A 16,752-nucleotide genomic window follows, 5' to 3' on the forward strand; every position below is an offset into this window, starting at 1 on the left:
TTGGGTTTGGCAACTGGTGTTGGGTTGTGCACCTGCCATCAAATCAGCTTTTGCTCAAGGAACCCTTAACAGCCTCAGGAGGTACCCTGGCTGAATGTGGCTGTTCTAAGTCATGACATTTTAGCCACTTACCTGGCTTTGTGTTAGGTCAGTGCCATGAAAAACATTGAAAACTTGGGACCAGCACAGCAGCCAACTGGCATTTAGACAACCAGTAATGGCAGCTCCCAAATTTATCAGGTTTCTAAAAGTATTTTACCTTAATTTGGCCTTGCCAAATTAAGCCTTACTTTAAGCCATATTTGTATTGCTGTCTCTCTTTAAATTTATATTTGTCCTGGTGACCAATATCCTTGGGACAGACAATGGGAGAAAATCCAAATTCTTAAGAAACAGAGGGGGATGTCTTTTAATGGGGACCATTGTTTTGGTGACTGAAGATGGGCCAACATGTCTGAGCTTTGTTTCTTCTGGATTTGGAGAATATTCTTTAATGTTCACCAAACCCATTTGAGTCTAACCCAATGAAGGTGAACTTGAAGCTTCTGGTTGGAAACAAATTTTCCCCATCTATCACCCAGGTCAACATTATAATATTACAAAATACTCCTTGATTCTGACTGTCACAACTCAAATCACACCATGGAAGGTAGTTACTAGAGAAAGCGGACATATGTATAACAAACATCAGTGGCTCTGAAAATGGGAAATTCTATAAGCCTTAAATCATGTTAGATGTCAACCTTCTAATGAGTAGGATTGCCTGAACTCATTCAACTCACCGATTCGTCTTTTTGGTGCTCTATTGTCTTTAACATTTGAAGCTTCACCCAAGGTTCCACAACCAGGACCTTTGTATTCCTCATCACAAAAATAAAGATCCTGATTACATCGTTTTACATCCAGAAATAACATAAATTAAAAAAATAAACACTGTTAATTGTTTAACCATTAACAATTCTGAAGTTTTGGTTCAGACTTTTTAAATTAAATTGGAATAGAATGGGGAGGATTTGTCCATCAGTAAAGTTAAAATTACTGTGTGGATTTGCCCCTAAATATCTGCTGCTTATCATTGTCACAAAGAAAAAGTGATGGGACCATTAAAATTTATAGTTGTTGTCAGAACAGGAGGAAGGGGTAAAGTAACAAATTGGTAGACATGTTGGGTTTTGTTGACAATTGTATAAAATGTTTCTTCCTCTTCCTACTTTCCTTTTTTTATGTTGGTTTTCAAAAAACAATGGCACACAAACAGAAAAAAAAACATATTTTATCCCTTTCCTGCTCTAATAATGAAAGCGGCCATACATAGACTTTCAGTCTGACCTCTAACCATTGATTTAGTCTTGCACGGTTGTATCTGCTCCTTTCCCTGGACTGCAATAGCTTTCTCTGATTTCACTGCACACCGTGAGCTTCTCATAATGTACTAAAGAATCTGCAGCAAGTTAGATAGACCATGCCTCATATTTTTGGTTGGAGGATGTCAACCATCATCTACCCCCTCCTCAGCCTGAATGTCCCTAGCTCCCTTCATTCACTGGATTGCAGTTCTTTAAATCATGGAGGTTCACCAAACCCACGTTGGGTCAGCTTTAGTTATTTACCATACTGCAATGCCATCTAATGTTTGGACACCTTGCTTAACACCAATGCCAAATGGCTATGCCATGGTCATGGTCATGCAGAATGCTATACCATGGACCCATGCCAATCACCATGTTGTATGTCAAAGATAAGATGTTTACATTCTTCAAACAACCAATCAGTTCCATTATTAGACATGGGGGACATCAATCTGGTCCAGCTGATTTTGCTGTATATATTGAAAAGTTAAACATGTGAGCCACGATCTTCCTGAATTGCACAGGGAAACCCAGAGAACCACTGATGATAAGTATGTGATGGTAACAGTAGGGTTTCATTTAATAATTTCAGTAGCATATCAATGAAGGAGCAAAATGAGGAGTCAAGGAAGGCAAGCAATGATCAAATTAAACTTCAGATTTTGGAAAAAAATTCAAAATCCACTTTCTTTACCAACTAACTCATCCCTTTTCATTGTCACTTCTTCATTTTGTTGAATGGCAGACCATCCCGCTTCCTGGTCCACTTCTCCCCCATTCCAAAGGTCAGAAAAAGACGTTGGCCTGGAAGGAGAAGAAGGCCATAATGGCAGCAGCAGAGAGGACAATGTAGAATGTAAACTTGTACAGAAATTGCCACACTAACACGAAAATTCTAATTATCCTTTCCAAACCCACCTGCCAGATAACATCACATTGCTTTGTTACGCCATCACCTAATCTGGAGCTGCTTAGCGTCGGAGAGATGTGCTCTGAATCCCGCTAATGAAGTTACAGCGGTTTAGTGAACCAGGACTAGCGTGAATGTCACCGAGGACATCCTGTGCCCCGTTCTTCCTCGCTGTTTTTGTCTCTCTCTCTCTGTCATCTCTTGAAGACACCAGAATGCTGCTTAGCTAATAATTGGATTCCGTACTTGTGAAGAAACGCTCACAAGAAGAAATTCCTTCTCATTAAATAGGAAGTGAGTGACTCGCTGAGCCAAAACAATCTCAGTCTGCTGACAGCCTTGTGTGTGAAATGTTAATGGAGCCTAAAAATGCACTCCATTTAAAATTCAAAATTAAAGTGGACACAGCATCAGATATTTTTTTTACATGCATGCTAAGTAATGAGTCAATGTAACACTTTTAGATATTTGTAATCTCTCCCTTTGGTACTTCCCTGGCAATACTGGGGAGGACCAAAGGGAGTCTTTCTGAAGATATGCTCCAAAATTCAATGAAAAATCCTCTCAAATGAATGAAGGCTGTTTTGGTTGCCCATAGAGGTCAGCTCCATATAAATGGTCATGGCCAGGGTTTTGGAATTGAATGTCCAACAAGCTTATCTATGTTTAATGGTCAAATGTAGATCTGGCCTTGTAGGAAGACGATCGACGGTCAAGACTGACAGTAGTGAGAAAGCCATGACCCTCACAGGAGCAAAGTCATTATCAGAAGGTGATCAATAATATATGTGTGCACCAGTTTGGACATAGAGAAAGAAAAATCACAGGTATACTTTACGTGGTCATTTTCACAATTTGAGGGGTTACGGCATTCAATACTGCACTTTAGGATCACTGATTGATATCTGTTGAATATATTATTTAATTGGAGGAAAATCAATTGAATATCTCTTGAAGCTATGTGGAGTTTTAAAATTGAAACATTGGAATAAATAGAATCGATACGCTTCATATACTCTGTCCCTCTGAGGAAGCCTTTGGGTGAAACGCGTCAAATGCGTGAGAATGAAAATTGATAGAATGGAAATGGTTGTATACACATTGTAATTATGGTACTGTATATAGGGCCCTGGTCAGTACCAGTCCTCACCAGACACCAGTCCCCCAATCCAACACAGCGGTCTTCACCTATAGCAAGCCCCCGCTCAGCCTCAGGAGACTGGTTGCATCTCCGAGCACTCGGTTGCCCCCAAGACTTGGTGCACAAGGGATGGTGTCTGAGAATGGGCTGGCAGAAAACCAGGAGCCCACAGATAGAAGTACCAAGATTCCAACAGAGACAAGTCCAAAATACAGAGCAGAGATCATGCACAGAATATCTGTCCACCAAACAAAGTACACAAGGACAAAACACAAGCAAAGTCGGGGACACAGGCAAAGGTCGGTCCAGGCAGCATAAACTGGCAATGTCAGACACTGGCAAGGTCAGCAACAGTAAATCAGACAATAGGTCTCCAGCACAGATTAGCCCAGCTATACGCTACAACAGGCACTGGCGACCGGGAGCAGAGAGGCTTTAAAGTCCCAGCAGCCAATAGCAGTGCAGGACTGATTTAGGAGCTGATCAGCCTCTAGAGTCCCCTTCAGCTGAGCACAGCCTAACAATGAATGCTGGGGATGCCATAAATCCATAAGGCTACACATATAAAGGGAAGCAGGGGATGCTGGTATTCCCATTCTCCTGGCTGCTGCAATTGACATTGCTGGACAGAACACACAGCGTTTATTACCACAATGGTGCACAGCACAGAGTCGCCGGACAGATAAGCATTTCCTAACACCGTATATGCAAAAATGTGAATCTTGGTTGTTTTTTTTTAAATGTTACTGAATAAACTATATAGAATTTTATAAAACATTTTTAACTGTTTTACGAACAGGCACCTAAAAAATTATTATGATATATAGAAATTGGTTAGGAAGATGGTCATGCTACAACACAAAAGGGCCTTCACCAATCTTACCACCGAGTGCACCATTGTCTAAAATGACTTTGTATACTGTAGTATTAGAGAGGAGCTGATCTCAGGAAGCTTTACTCTAAAATGCAAGCGAACTACTAGTCAATAGTATTGCATTTGGTCTTTCTGTAGTCAATCCTTTCCTTATTGCTGATCTATCATGCCCTATTCTGCATGTTGTCTCTTTGGGATAGTAGCCATATTGGTAGAGGCAGAACTTTACTTCCTCATGTAGAACCACCAGCAAGGAGAACAATGAACAACACAATACTAATATCCCCAAATCTTACTCCAGTTCTCATGGGATTAGGAGTCAGCAGGTCATTTGTTCCTCCACTGCCAAAAGAAAGCTATGAGGCTGTGCTGTGGACACAGAAATGTCCAAGCAAACCAGTAGGTGACCCGCTATTTAAGAAAGAATTATAGGCAAAAAGAGATTTTGTTAGGAGCTTCTTATGCAACTTTAACATTTTTAGATGCCCCATAAACCAAAGCAAATATTCACCTTTTTAAGGTTCAAGTCCATTTTAGCATTACCTTTCATTGGAAATACCTGAACTCATTTGGAGAGGTGTCCGCATAACTTTTGGATTTGTAGCACTGGCAATTTGTTCCTTGCATTATGTTGGACAGGTTTGGTGGTGTTAGACAGCAGAGGATGGGAAATATCAAATATATAGATAATGGGGGTCTTTGGATGAGGCAGCTATTAGTTTAGAGAGGTATGAACAACTCACCTTCAAAAGCGCAACAATGACCCAAAATGTGCAATTTCTATGCATAAAATGTATCATCTTTTAATCCATATTCATCCACAATGTCTAGGGCATCGGTTGAAGATGCAGAATAAACAACAGACCTCTGTGTAGGAAGCAAACCAAGTTTATATGTTTACACAATAAGCAAATAAATAAATGATAAGCCATTGGGAGTTCACCAGCTGTTGAGTTCTCTTTGTATGAATACCTTCCACATGCCTAACATGAGTGGCTTCCCCATCATTCACCCTGAGCTGCGCCTTTGTGTCTTCCAACGTGTTCACAGCCACCACGCATGGAGATATTTTTATAACTATAACAGTGAACCGGAACTCAGAGAGACGCCACTTGTTCTAGGCATATGGATATCATTAATTCCTATTTGTTGCTGTAACTGTGTTTCTCTGCTCTGCATTGTGTCTCTGCTCAGCATGAAGACAACAGGAAATGCTGCCCACGTTCTGAAATTTAAAGAACATCTGATTTAAAATTTTTGATTCTGTAATTTATTGAGAAAATATTGCAAACAATGAATACAATTAGTTGAAAGATATTTAAAGCAAACTCTGTGCTTTTTTCATTCCGCTAACAGGTTTGCTTTACTTTCTCCATAGCAGCATTATTATTAATATTATACAGTATTAATATAGCACCAACATATTACACAGTACTGTACAAAGTCCATGGTCATGATACTGCCCATCCCTCAAAGGAGCTCACAATCTAATGTCCCTACCATAGTCATATATCCTTATCACAGTCTTGGAGGAAGTCAATTATCTTTCTTCATGTTTTGGAATTTGGGAGGAAACCAACACAGGGAGAACCTGCAAACTTCTTGCAGATAGTGTCCTGTCCGAGATTTGAACCTGGGACCTAGTGCTAACCACTGAGCCACTCTGCACATGTATGCAATTCCTTCTCTCCCCTTCTGGTCATTGCTGGGAGCAAAAGGAAACTCTCTGTTCTTCTGGGTATAAAGAGCATGTGCAAACCAGTATGTAAAGATAATACAGAGTTGCTCAACCAGGGTTCCTCCAGAGGTTGCTGGGGGTTCCTTGAGCAATGAGCAGTTTGTACCTCCCAGGTCAGTATAAGTGACCCCAATGATCTTTTTGGCTATCTGTAAGGGTGACATTCTTCCCAATGGCCAGCAAAGTAAATGGAATTCTTCCAACTGACCACCACACTAATATACTGTGAGCTGTGGATAAAGGAATTATAGAAGGGGTTCCCTAAAGACCTAAAGAAATATTTCAAGGGTTCCCCCGTAATAAAATGGTCAACAAACATTGGTTTAATACATAGGCCATTCCAGCAAAATTTAACTGCATTGATATGTTTCATTGTTTCTTATTGCTGGATCCAAAATCTGAATAGTGAACTCGATGTTGTTTGATCTCAAGGTAATAGCTGTGAACAATGGAAGAGCAAGTGACCCACACCATCTGACATCATTGGGCCATTCAGCATGGTTACACAGGGGAAGCCATAGCCTTGTGTGAGCTTTGCCTAATTCCTGCTGACTGGGCATTTAAATAAAGGTAAGTATAGGCTGGGAAGAGTGAGATTTACCATAGCTTCAGCCAAACAGCTAAATGAACAGTGGAAATAAATGATGTAGCATGGAAATGTTTTACCTTCCAAAGAAATACCATGAAAAACAGGTTTTTCCCTTCTGGAGTTCTGTAACACTTGCCAGTCTTTTCTTTCCCCCAAACTTGTTATTTTGGATGGAGAAGCAGGGGACTGATACGCTCTTCTCCTTATCATTCTGTTTTCTCCTGCTTTCATCATGTTTGTTGGTATTACATGAACAATGCATCATAATTATATGTGTAGCCACTATATCTAAAGACTTGGTTTACCAAGATAAATTAAACGTTTGTTCCTGGTTTAGATACACATTAATTGTGGCTCTGTGGGCCTTTGCCTCCAATCGTCTTAAAAGTTAGATACTTACCAATCAGGTTGCAGCAGGGGGCAAATCTCTACGTTCAATTAGATGACCTAAGTTGCCACCAACTCATAGCAAACACCACCACCAGAGTTGGGACCTTTAACTCAACCATCCTTGATATAGGGGCACATAGGGACAGTCCAAGCAGATTTGTCCTAAACGTTTATTCAGCAAGGCAATAACTAACATTAATTCAATACAACCTAGGGCAAAAAAATAAAACATCAGCCCATCTAAGTTTTTTTTTTTAACTAAGCTCAGATCAGTTCCTAAATAACAATGTGTCCCTAATGGATTCCCCAACATGAACAGGCAGCACTTGTACCTTTTTAGTGTTCTATTAGCAGTCAGCCTTTTCACCTAGCAGCAGGCTTCCATAGGAAAAAGCGCTGTGCATCAGTCCGTTCACATATATATAAAGGTTTGTGGTCAGCTAAGACTAATTGAGAGACTTGGCTACCAACAACGATGTGGATCTAGGACTGGAGGCTACCCAAAGTCACCATAGTGCAAGACTTGGAGCTTATTAAACCCTGGACCCCCACACCATATGTAGGTGGTAAGCCAAAGTGACCCATATTCATTGACCACCATCTTGCCAGCCAGTGCCTTGCATCATGTAGATAAAGAAAGAGAATAATCTTTAGCTAAAGCAGACCCCCTCCTTAAATAGCCCTTACAATTGCACTCAATATTACCCAGCCTGACCAGCGTTCTCTAGAAACAGAGTAGGCTGACCACAACAGCAGAAGGGGGTCACGCTTTCCTCTGTTGGAGGGCGTCATTGTAGGAACACACCGAGAGTCTATACCGCCAATACATTTATCTCTATAGCCAGTTCTTTTGTTGAGCGTCCTTCACAAACACTTACGCTTCAACGGCCATTTGAAAAGAAAAATACATTATTCTGTGGTTCAATTTCACTGTCATTTTCCAGGCAGTGCAGAGACTGTATTGGTGTAATTTCTTGCCTGTTTCTTCAAACTCTTCTTTTTTTATTTGTTACAGAGCCCTGGACTGGAGTTGGAAGGCTTTGTCGTGTGAATAGATTTTTTCCTCATTACTCGCGGCGAGCACAACAAAACAGCGTGTTTTGAGGCCAATTCCGGCATCTGAAAATGGAGTTTCTGCTCAGATTATACCTCCTGCTTATTGTGGCTTCATCTCTGGTATGTATCAAACACAGCTGTGTAGAATTTATTCTATCCCAGCCAGCACACTATCTGCATGGGGTTTGCAGGTTCTCCCCGTGTCTGCGTGGGTTTCCTCCGGGTACTCCGGTTTCCTCCCACATCCCAAAAACATGCAGTTAGACTAATTAGTTTCCACCTAAATTGACCTTAGACTACGTTAATGACATATAACTATGGTAGGGACATTAGATTGTGAGCTCCTTTGAGGGACAGTTAGTGACACGACTATGGACTTTGTACAGCGCTGCGTAATATGATGGCGCTATATAAATACTATATAATAATAATAATAGTGTGAGGTATGTACAATGTGCATGTGATACCGCTCATAGCTTACAGCAGAGGCAGATAAGGACAATAAACGCATTAATCATTCAGTCATTTAATCAATAACCTAAACAATCAATTTTATTTGTGCAAATGCTGAGCACAAAAGGAGAGGTTAAGGCTGGGTTCAGGCTAGCAGTATTTTATGCTATGAGTCCTTAACCCATATAACTTCTGTCCTTACCTGTACTCACCTATTGAGGTGGGGCTTTGTGTGCCATAGGAATCAGATATTTCTAGTCCTCTTTCCTGAAGAAGCGGATTGATTCTGCTGAAACGCGTCTGCCCCTAGGATTTGGCTAACCAGACAGAAATATGTGATTGTGTTAGTTGCACATTTTTATTGAGTTTTAAATGTTATGTGTTTAATGTTATTTAAATAAAATGCATGTTTTTGATATATATGTGATAATTGGATGTAATTGGCCTATAAAGTTCTACTTATTGAGTTGAATCCTCAAAATCCTATTGTTTAGCAGTATTTTACCACGCCATTTACCACAACCAGAAACCTATTGTCGAACACTAGATGCCCTGATCACGGCTAGGCATTTGTAAGTAGCTGCAAAAGTCAGTTGCACCACTTTTTTTCTTTTCTATTGAAACCTCTTGAAAATAATATGCTTGCACAATAGGCAGCACCACTTCGAGTCTATGGGGAAGGCAAGAGCCCACAAACTGCCCCTGGCAACCAAAAAATGTCATGGGGTAACACTGCTGTCTGTCAAATAATGGATAGTGAACAGACCCATATGGTACCATAATAATCATTGCTCGTGAGTGGTTTTACACAGCGAGACCTCTCAAAACCACCATCTAGAAAGACAGAAAACAGCAGAAGCAGATATAAGTCAATACCAGTCTTCAGAGCAGCATTTGGTTCCTTTCATTAAGAATCCTTTTGGAGGTCTGAGCTGCCAAAATAATACTTTAATTTGGATTCAGCTCTGAACATTCAGTCATGAAATCAGGTCCAAAACTAACATCCAAATTTCAGGGTCAGCTCAATGTATTGTATATGTTTGTCTGATTGCTATTTAGGGGGATTTTAGCACACAATGTTTACCACTGATGGTTTTGGGTCACATATGGTATTCAGGGTTTGATAATATAATCAAATATAATCAATTACTAATAAATTAGGGAGACTTTTGGGATGGCACTCACTTGCCCCATCCATTGATGTGCTCAGGCAGCTGGCTGTGGTCCCTGTGCTGTCTAGAGTTCCTGGTCCAGCAGCAGAATGCCAGCACATGCATGATGGGCCTGTGCCCGCACTCCAGTTTCTGGTGACACGGAACTGTCCATCACACAGGTTGGGTACATACCTTCTAGTGGTTTCATTTGGAACAAATAATGTGCATTGTAGCAGCTGGGTTATCTTGAATTAGGACCCAGCTGCCCCAGGTTCTGTCCCCAGTTGCCAAAAGAAACTGCACTTACCTAACCCACCTTGCCCCTAAAAGCACTGGCTAGTGGTGCAATAGTCTCTTGTGTATACGTTAAGAACCTTGTCCTGTCTGACCTCTTTTTCCTGCTGTTTGGACCGACCTCTGCCTAGCACTGACTACATATCTACTTGACAACACTGGATATTTTGCCTTGCTTAATCACCTGTGTATGACCTTTGGTGTTTGACTCTTTTCCTTCCTAAGGTGTCCATGTGACTTTCCTATGCTGGTTCAATTCCCTGCCTATCTTCTGTCAATGACATCTTCTTCTGGCCATTTCAGAAGAGGACCTCACTGCGGACAGACAGTAGGAAGAGTCCATGTCAGCTAGGAATTGACATGAATACTTCCTAATGTTTGTCCGCAGTGAGGTCCTCTTCGGAATGGGCCAGAAGACTAAGTCATTGGCAGAGGATAGGCAGGGAGCATCTACTGTAGTCCCTGTTGTAAGGGTGGTGGATCATCGGCCCCCTGACACATTAGCTGCACATTTAAGGGACCTTGATGGCAGATATAGGTTACTATGTCTTCCTGGTTTGATTTTTTGGGAATAGGGTAAATGGGGCTTGGAGGAAGTTACAAGAAAATTAGCTTTAAGAAACACAGAATTTATTACAACTGTTCACATAACATACATAGCGGGTAACAGGGACCATCCAAAGATTCCATGTCGTGTTAAGTTGTACACAACAAACACAGAAAAGACAAAAACATTTCAATTTAGGAGAGGCGGCTTCTCAATGTTGTGGGCTGCTGTCAGCAAATGGCAAAAAACATGTTTCTAATTTATTTTATGAGAACACACTTCACAAACTTGTCCCCATGGGAAGGCTAAATGTGTAAGAGGCTAAAAAAAAAGATTAAGTTATGTTTCAAGTGTTACAAAGGCTAATAAACAATAAAAAGCGGCTTTAAAAAAATGTACAAAGAAATAATTCTAAAAATTTGCAGTCATATAAGCAGTCATTTGGTCCAAAACCCTTAAACATTGGGGTCAATTTACATAGCAGTGAATTCTGGTGGAGAATCAATCCATGCCATTAAAACCATATAGACCTGGGTGATTCTTCAATATAGAATGTTTGGTGAATATCATATTCACAGCATAGACAGAGCTCATATTATTGTTACCAAAACTGTGTAGGTTTGAAAACTCTGCGGGAAATGCCCCAATTAGTGGTGATCTGAAGTTCCAATCTGACTCAACTCCAACTTGGATGAAAGCTATTCCAAGCTGGGACTGGAAATTGGAGTTTGAGCCCCTATTTCCCATTTGGGTCCTTGGGCATTTTCTTTTTGTTTCTGGAGATGTTTTTGCTCTGTACTAGATAGGGAGATGTTTCCGTTCTGTACTAGATAGGGTTTCACTTGCAGATGAATGACCCCAAAGACAGGACAGGCAGAGGTAAAAATGGAGTTTGGCACAATCCTTGTAGTGTGTTTAAATGACTTTTTGTTTTCTCACTAAAAGTTCTGAATCAAAAATTTCAATTTCAAGTGTAAAGTAACACTAAACAAAAAAGCACACGGAAGGGACAAAAACATGTCATTACCTTCCAATCATTTTGTCTGGCTGTGCTTTGTTCTGCGGTGTTACAAGGCATTAGTCAGCCGGCTCACACGTCGATGATATATTTTTCTGCGTTGTGCCCCGTTGCTTTCTTTGGGCTTTCGACAGTGAAAGTGCAGCCATGATATTTTATTAACCTAAGTCATCTTTACAAACCATAGGAGAAATTCTTTTGAGTGCCATTCTTTTCGGGGTTGCAAAAGGCTCTCGAGAAACAATAAGATTCATGAGTCATAACATCAGCTCAGCATTGCAAGTGAATATTAAACTTCACTGCATTGCAGGTGTTTTAAGAGGTTGTGATAATTCCCTTCGATGTATTTCCATCGCTGGCACCTTGCTTGTTTATTGGAAACAAAACCAAGGTGATGCTAGGATAACAGGTGGTCCTGGTAAATGGCAGTCTTTGGTACTGCATGGGACCCAAGGCAATATTTAAAGCCAAACTCTAGGCTCCAACCCCCCATGGGCTATATTTTTGTGATTTGTAGTTTTCTAACTTATCTTTTCTAGCCACTTGAAGCTCTTGATCATCACCTTTTTTTGTTAAGCATGCCATACTGGACTGCAGAGGATGATGGGTACAGGACAATGTCATTGCCTCTCTCTACACGCATAAAGAACAACTTCAATAAAGTACACCATGGAGAAGCCATAACACCCGGTATTCACAGTAGGGTCTGGAATCTTATAGGTTGAGTGATGTTGGTTGTCATTCCGCTAGAAAGTCTTGGAACATGCTGTAGCAAAGAGTAGGAACTACATGAGAGACAATGGAGGTAAATATTGCAGCCAGAGTTTCCTTCTTGTTTCATTAAATCCAGGGGACCTGTAAAATAAATCAATAAAGTAATAAAAACAGTCCATTGGGAACATTTATAAATGCCGCAAATGATTGTCACCTGACCCTCCATGATGCTTTTTCATGAGAAAAGCCGAGTGATCAACTGCTGCAATCTAGGCCAAGCTTGTCCAATCTTGTTGCTACCCTTTGTTGTTGACACCATTGATGGTCTTCAGAACATAGGAGGACCCCTAGCTTTTAGGCCTAAAGATTCAGGAACATTTTTGGGCCAGTTAGGTACATTTGTGTTACCTGAATTGGAAATTAGTAAGGAAGAGGAGGTAATGTTGTACTTGTATTTGTTGCAAAAGGATCTGGCTCTGGACATCATCAATTTTGTAATTTTGTTAGTTCTATCTTTATTGTGCTCACAATGGCTCTAAGTTTTACCCAGGTATGGCCAAAGTCACAATTCTTAATGTTTGCCAAGGATATAAAAAAAAGTCCACAGATAAAGAGAAAAGGATTACCAAATGAGTAATAATATTATTAAGTGCAAAAATAACATGATGTCCAGAGTAAGGTCTAGGTCCACATGGGAGGATTGGGTTTTCAGGTTTAACAACAAGTTAACATACAAAAGTAAAAGTATACAGATTTATTGAGTTCAATATTACAATCCATCTGTACAATTTGGCAGAAATCTTTACATCTTACAGCAAGTGCATTACTATGATGACAAAAATCCATCTAAGGGACTGGTGGTATGGTACGGTTGAATGCCTTTAATGATTCCCAACGCGTTTTGCAAATAGCTTCCTCAGGGGATAACAAGGAGATTTGAATCTTCAAACCACTTATAAAGTATACCAGAAGAAATCAGATGTTCTTCCACAAAGGTAATTTTAGGTGTCCATATTCAATGATAGTACGTTAAAGGAAGCTCAGGTCTCAAGGGGAGGAAGGAAGGCAAAAGACTTTGCAAGTTTGCCAGTACTATAGAGAGTTGAGTTATGTCAAGGGATTAAATATGTTGTGAATGTTGATACTCAATTAGTGGATTCTGTCGAGGGAAAGACAAAGGTCTGTGTGACCTTCCTGAGTACTGGCAGAGTATATATTAATTATATATATATATATATATATATATATATATATTTATATATATATTAATTAATTTGGTTATATACATTACTTATCTACCCACTATTTGCACCAGGGATGTGGTCTCCAGAGAGAACCACTAAGCACAGAGAACTCTGTTTGAGGAATATGTATGGTGCTCAATATTCTGGCCATAAAAACAAATCACAATTGATAAATCCTATGTGTTGCATATCTACTAGAGTTCAGCCTTTAAACACTGAAACAAAAAAGAAATCTACAAAAAGGTGAACTTGTTCCATTTGAATGATTTTCCCTGCAGCTATGTGCTTTATGAATAAATCTACACAGAACATTAAGTTTAAATCTCCCGGGACTGAATCATAACCCTCCCAGGCAATGTACAGGCAGCATGATTCACCCTATGACGTTAGCAGAGATTCATTCATTGAAATTATTGGCATCAACTGGGAGGATTGTGTGTGACACCGAAGGGAGCTCCGGCTTCCTGCTGCAATCAGAAACATTATTGAAAAACTGATTTACTGTCTATAGTGGGAAAAGTTATTAAAGAGGCCGTATGTTGAGGTTGGAAGTGCAACTGTCACAAATACAGCAAAATTATCAGATTGAAAACAGAGTTTTGGGTTTGACAAATAAATTATTTCCCTTTTTTTCTCAGGAAAGAAAAGAATAGACCAAAGGAAGTCTCCATTTTTGTGTTTGACTTTGGCCACTGCCAAAAGCTTCAACGCAGCAGAGCAGATTTCACCAGACAATGCTCTGCTGATTGCCGAAGTTGCCGTGCCGCTGACTCTCTCTGTGCTATTCCAATGATTACATTTCTTTCACAATGTTCAGGCGCCAGTGCAGATTTGTGACTTTGATTGCATTAGGTATGTGGCCAAAATTTAGGAATTAGGGCTGCTGCTATTAAGCAGCAGGAATTTTTAAGTAACCAAAAGATGTTTTAGCTATATGTCAATAATTTTTAACTTTCAAAAGTTATTTATGATATTTTTGGTTTATTCCCTAAAGCCGACACACACAGTTACAGATCGTGCTGCTCATTGCAGACTTCCTTAAAGCAGATGTATTTCCATTCCCAAAATCTAACCAGTGCAGGCTTAATAGAGCCTTTAAGCTCCCTCAAATAAATAATAACAATGTGTTTTTTCCAATTTTCGAGCAGTCACATGATTGCAGATTCCCTCCTTAGCTGTGGACAAAAAGGTTTCTGGGTATAGACTTTTATCTGATCTTGGCACCCAAACACTTTGGACAGGGTAGGAGTTGTGTCTGCCTTTGCAGTCATTGACTGCAGGAACTGCAGGAATACTATAAGTCAGCATGGTGTCCTGTAGTCAGTAGTGTAGTGGGGCGGGCACATGTGGGCTCGCCATGCCCTCATTTTCTTCAGGAATGAGGCGTCTATGAGGCGCTTTCCATGGATAGTACCATGTCCCCTTTTTTTTTTCTGACTACACCCCTGTCTGTAGTGAGAGTGAGGGACACAGCAAACTGACAATGACACCACATAAGTCGGACCCCATAGCTGGAATTGATACCCACTCCTAGCATGAGATTCCCAAAAGGAGCAAAAGGTACATTAAATGCCATCTCTGGTCAATTATTACCTTGGGAATCGCCATTTTCTGGGTGCCAGCAGCGGCTGGTCCCTTACTGTCCCCTTGTCCTGATGTCACTCCTGATGTCTGCTTTTCTATATCCCAAGAAGAGCCAATAGAAACTATCCACAATACACGGGCAGTGGTGTGAATAATGAAGAGAGAAGACTCAGAACTAGAACATTACTCATAATTTTTATTACTGCCAGGGATAAGATAAAGATGAAAGGGAGGTGTGAAAGTGGAGGAAATATAAACAGGAGATCAGCTTTGGTTTTTTATGTGGACAGGTTCCAGCATGGACCCCTATGTCTACTGGAAGTCATTTTTGGATTAGCAGGCCCAGGAAGAAGATCAGGAAACAATCCTAAAGGTGATCCATTAGTTTGCACATGTAAGGCAAAGCTAAGGGAACTTTTTAATAGTTTGCCCACCAGCTGTTGATATTTTCTTCCTCTTTGTTCCTTGAATGTTCCACCAAGCCTTTGGGAGCTAATAGAGAAAATCCTAGGTAATCCTGGGTAAGTCGTGATTTGGAGCTTACAAAGAACTGATGACTTTCTTTCTGTTCCATGTGACTTTGTGAGCTTAGGGCCTAAATGTCCAAACACCAATACAGTCACATGGGAAGGGGAACAAATCAGAGATTCCACCAAATCCAAATGTATTGAAAACTGTGCTTTGCCCACGGACAGAGGATTGTGAAGCTGGTGGAGACGGAACTAGGAAAGTAAACAGAACCTATTGCTTTTCTGTTCATATAAAGCTCACATTGTATTTGATACACAATCCACAATGGGTTCTCCATAGGCAAAGCACATCTGAAGCTGTTTGCCTTTAGACTCTCTGGGCCTGATTTATTAAAGCTCTCCAAAGCTGGAGAGAATACACTTTCATCAATGACGCTGAGGGATCCAGCAAACCTGAAATAGATCTGGTTCCGAACTCACAAGATTTGCTAGCAAATAGCAAATGACTTTGAAGAAATCCATTCCATGTTTGCAGGATCACCCAGCTTCACTGTTGAAAGTGTATTCTCTCCAGCTTTGGAGAACTGTATTAAATCAGGCTCAGGGTCTCTGATTTAAACCTTTATTGGCTCTGTCCAAGTAAACCAAACAGTACGATTGAAGAAGGGAAAGGAGACAATCAAGTTTTGCATATAAATGATGTCTTGTACTGTTAATCTTAATACAGCAGGCTAACAAATGAGGTCACTTTTAAATATGGTGTTTGTATAGGTTTGACATGTCCTCCTTTCCCATATGACAGATCTTGGAACTGATAAGTACATGCTAAGGAATTGATTGCTATATAAAGGGATACCAATCAAGGTGTATCATCAATACAAAATGCAGGTTAGCACTATGTAGGTAGAATGTGTATAGGTGGATACCTGGTATACGGTTCTGAGATTTCTGTAACGTGTCTGGGTTCTAGGTTCTTTTTGCAAGCAGTGCCAACAAAAATATCATGCAGATACCTAGGACATACATTATATGTCCTTGACTTTAAAAGCTGTGCCAGCTTTTCAAGTGCAAGTACTATGACATGGATATCATTTTGACAATAAGTTTCTAAGGTGTAAAAGAACACCCAGCAGCTGTAATAATGAAGTTATCAAACTGTATGGATATTATCTTGTTTTTGTATTGCTATCCTATGACACTCATCTGTGATATAGCAACAATATTATT

At 40.2% G+C, this 16,752-nt stretch overlaps 1 protein-coding gene across 4 annotated transcripts in view; it reads left to right on the forward strand.

Moving 5' to 3' along the window:
- ADCYAP1R1 (ADCYAP receptor type I) overlaps nt 1-16,752 on the forward strand; it is a 117,879-nt gene that overhangs the window by 33,025 nt on the left and 68,102 nt on the right. For all 4 annotated transcript variants that reach the window (XM_072412984.1, XM_072412985.1, XM_072412986.1 and 1 more), the window contains exon 2: nt 8,007-8,167. In XM_072412984.1, the coding sequence (XP_072269085.1) occupies nt 8,117-8,167 (51 nt within the window). In that variant the 5' untranslated portion in view covers nt 8,007-8,116. The remainder of the gene's footprint in view (nt 1-8,006; nt 8,168-16,752) is intronic.

This window comes from Pyxicephalus adspersus, chromosome 5 (genome assembly GCF_032062135.1).
Source record: "Pyxicephalus adspersus chromosome 5, UCB_Pads_2.0, whole genome shotgun sequence".
NCBI classification, from domain to species: domain Eukaryota; kingdom Metazoa; phylum Chordata; class Amphibia; order Anura; family Pyxicephalidae; genus Pyxicephalus; species Pyxicephalus adspersus.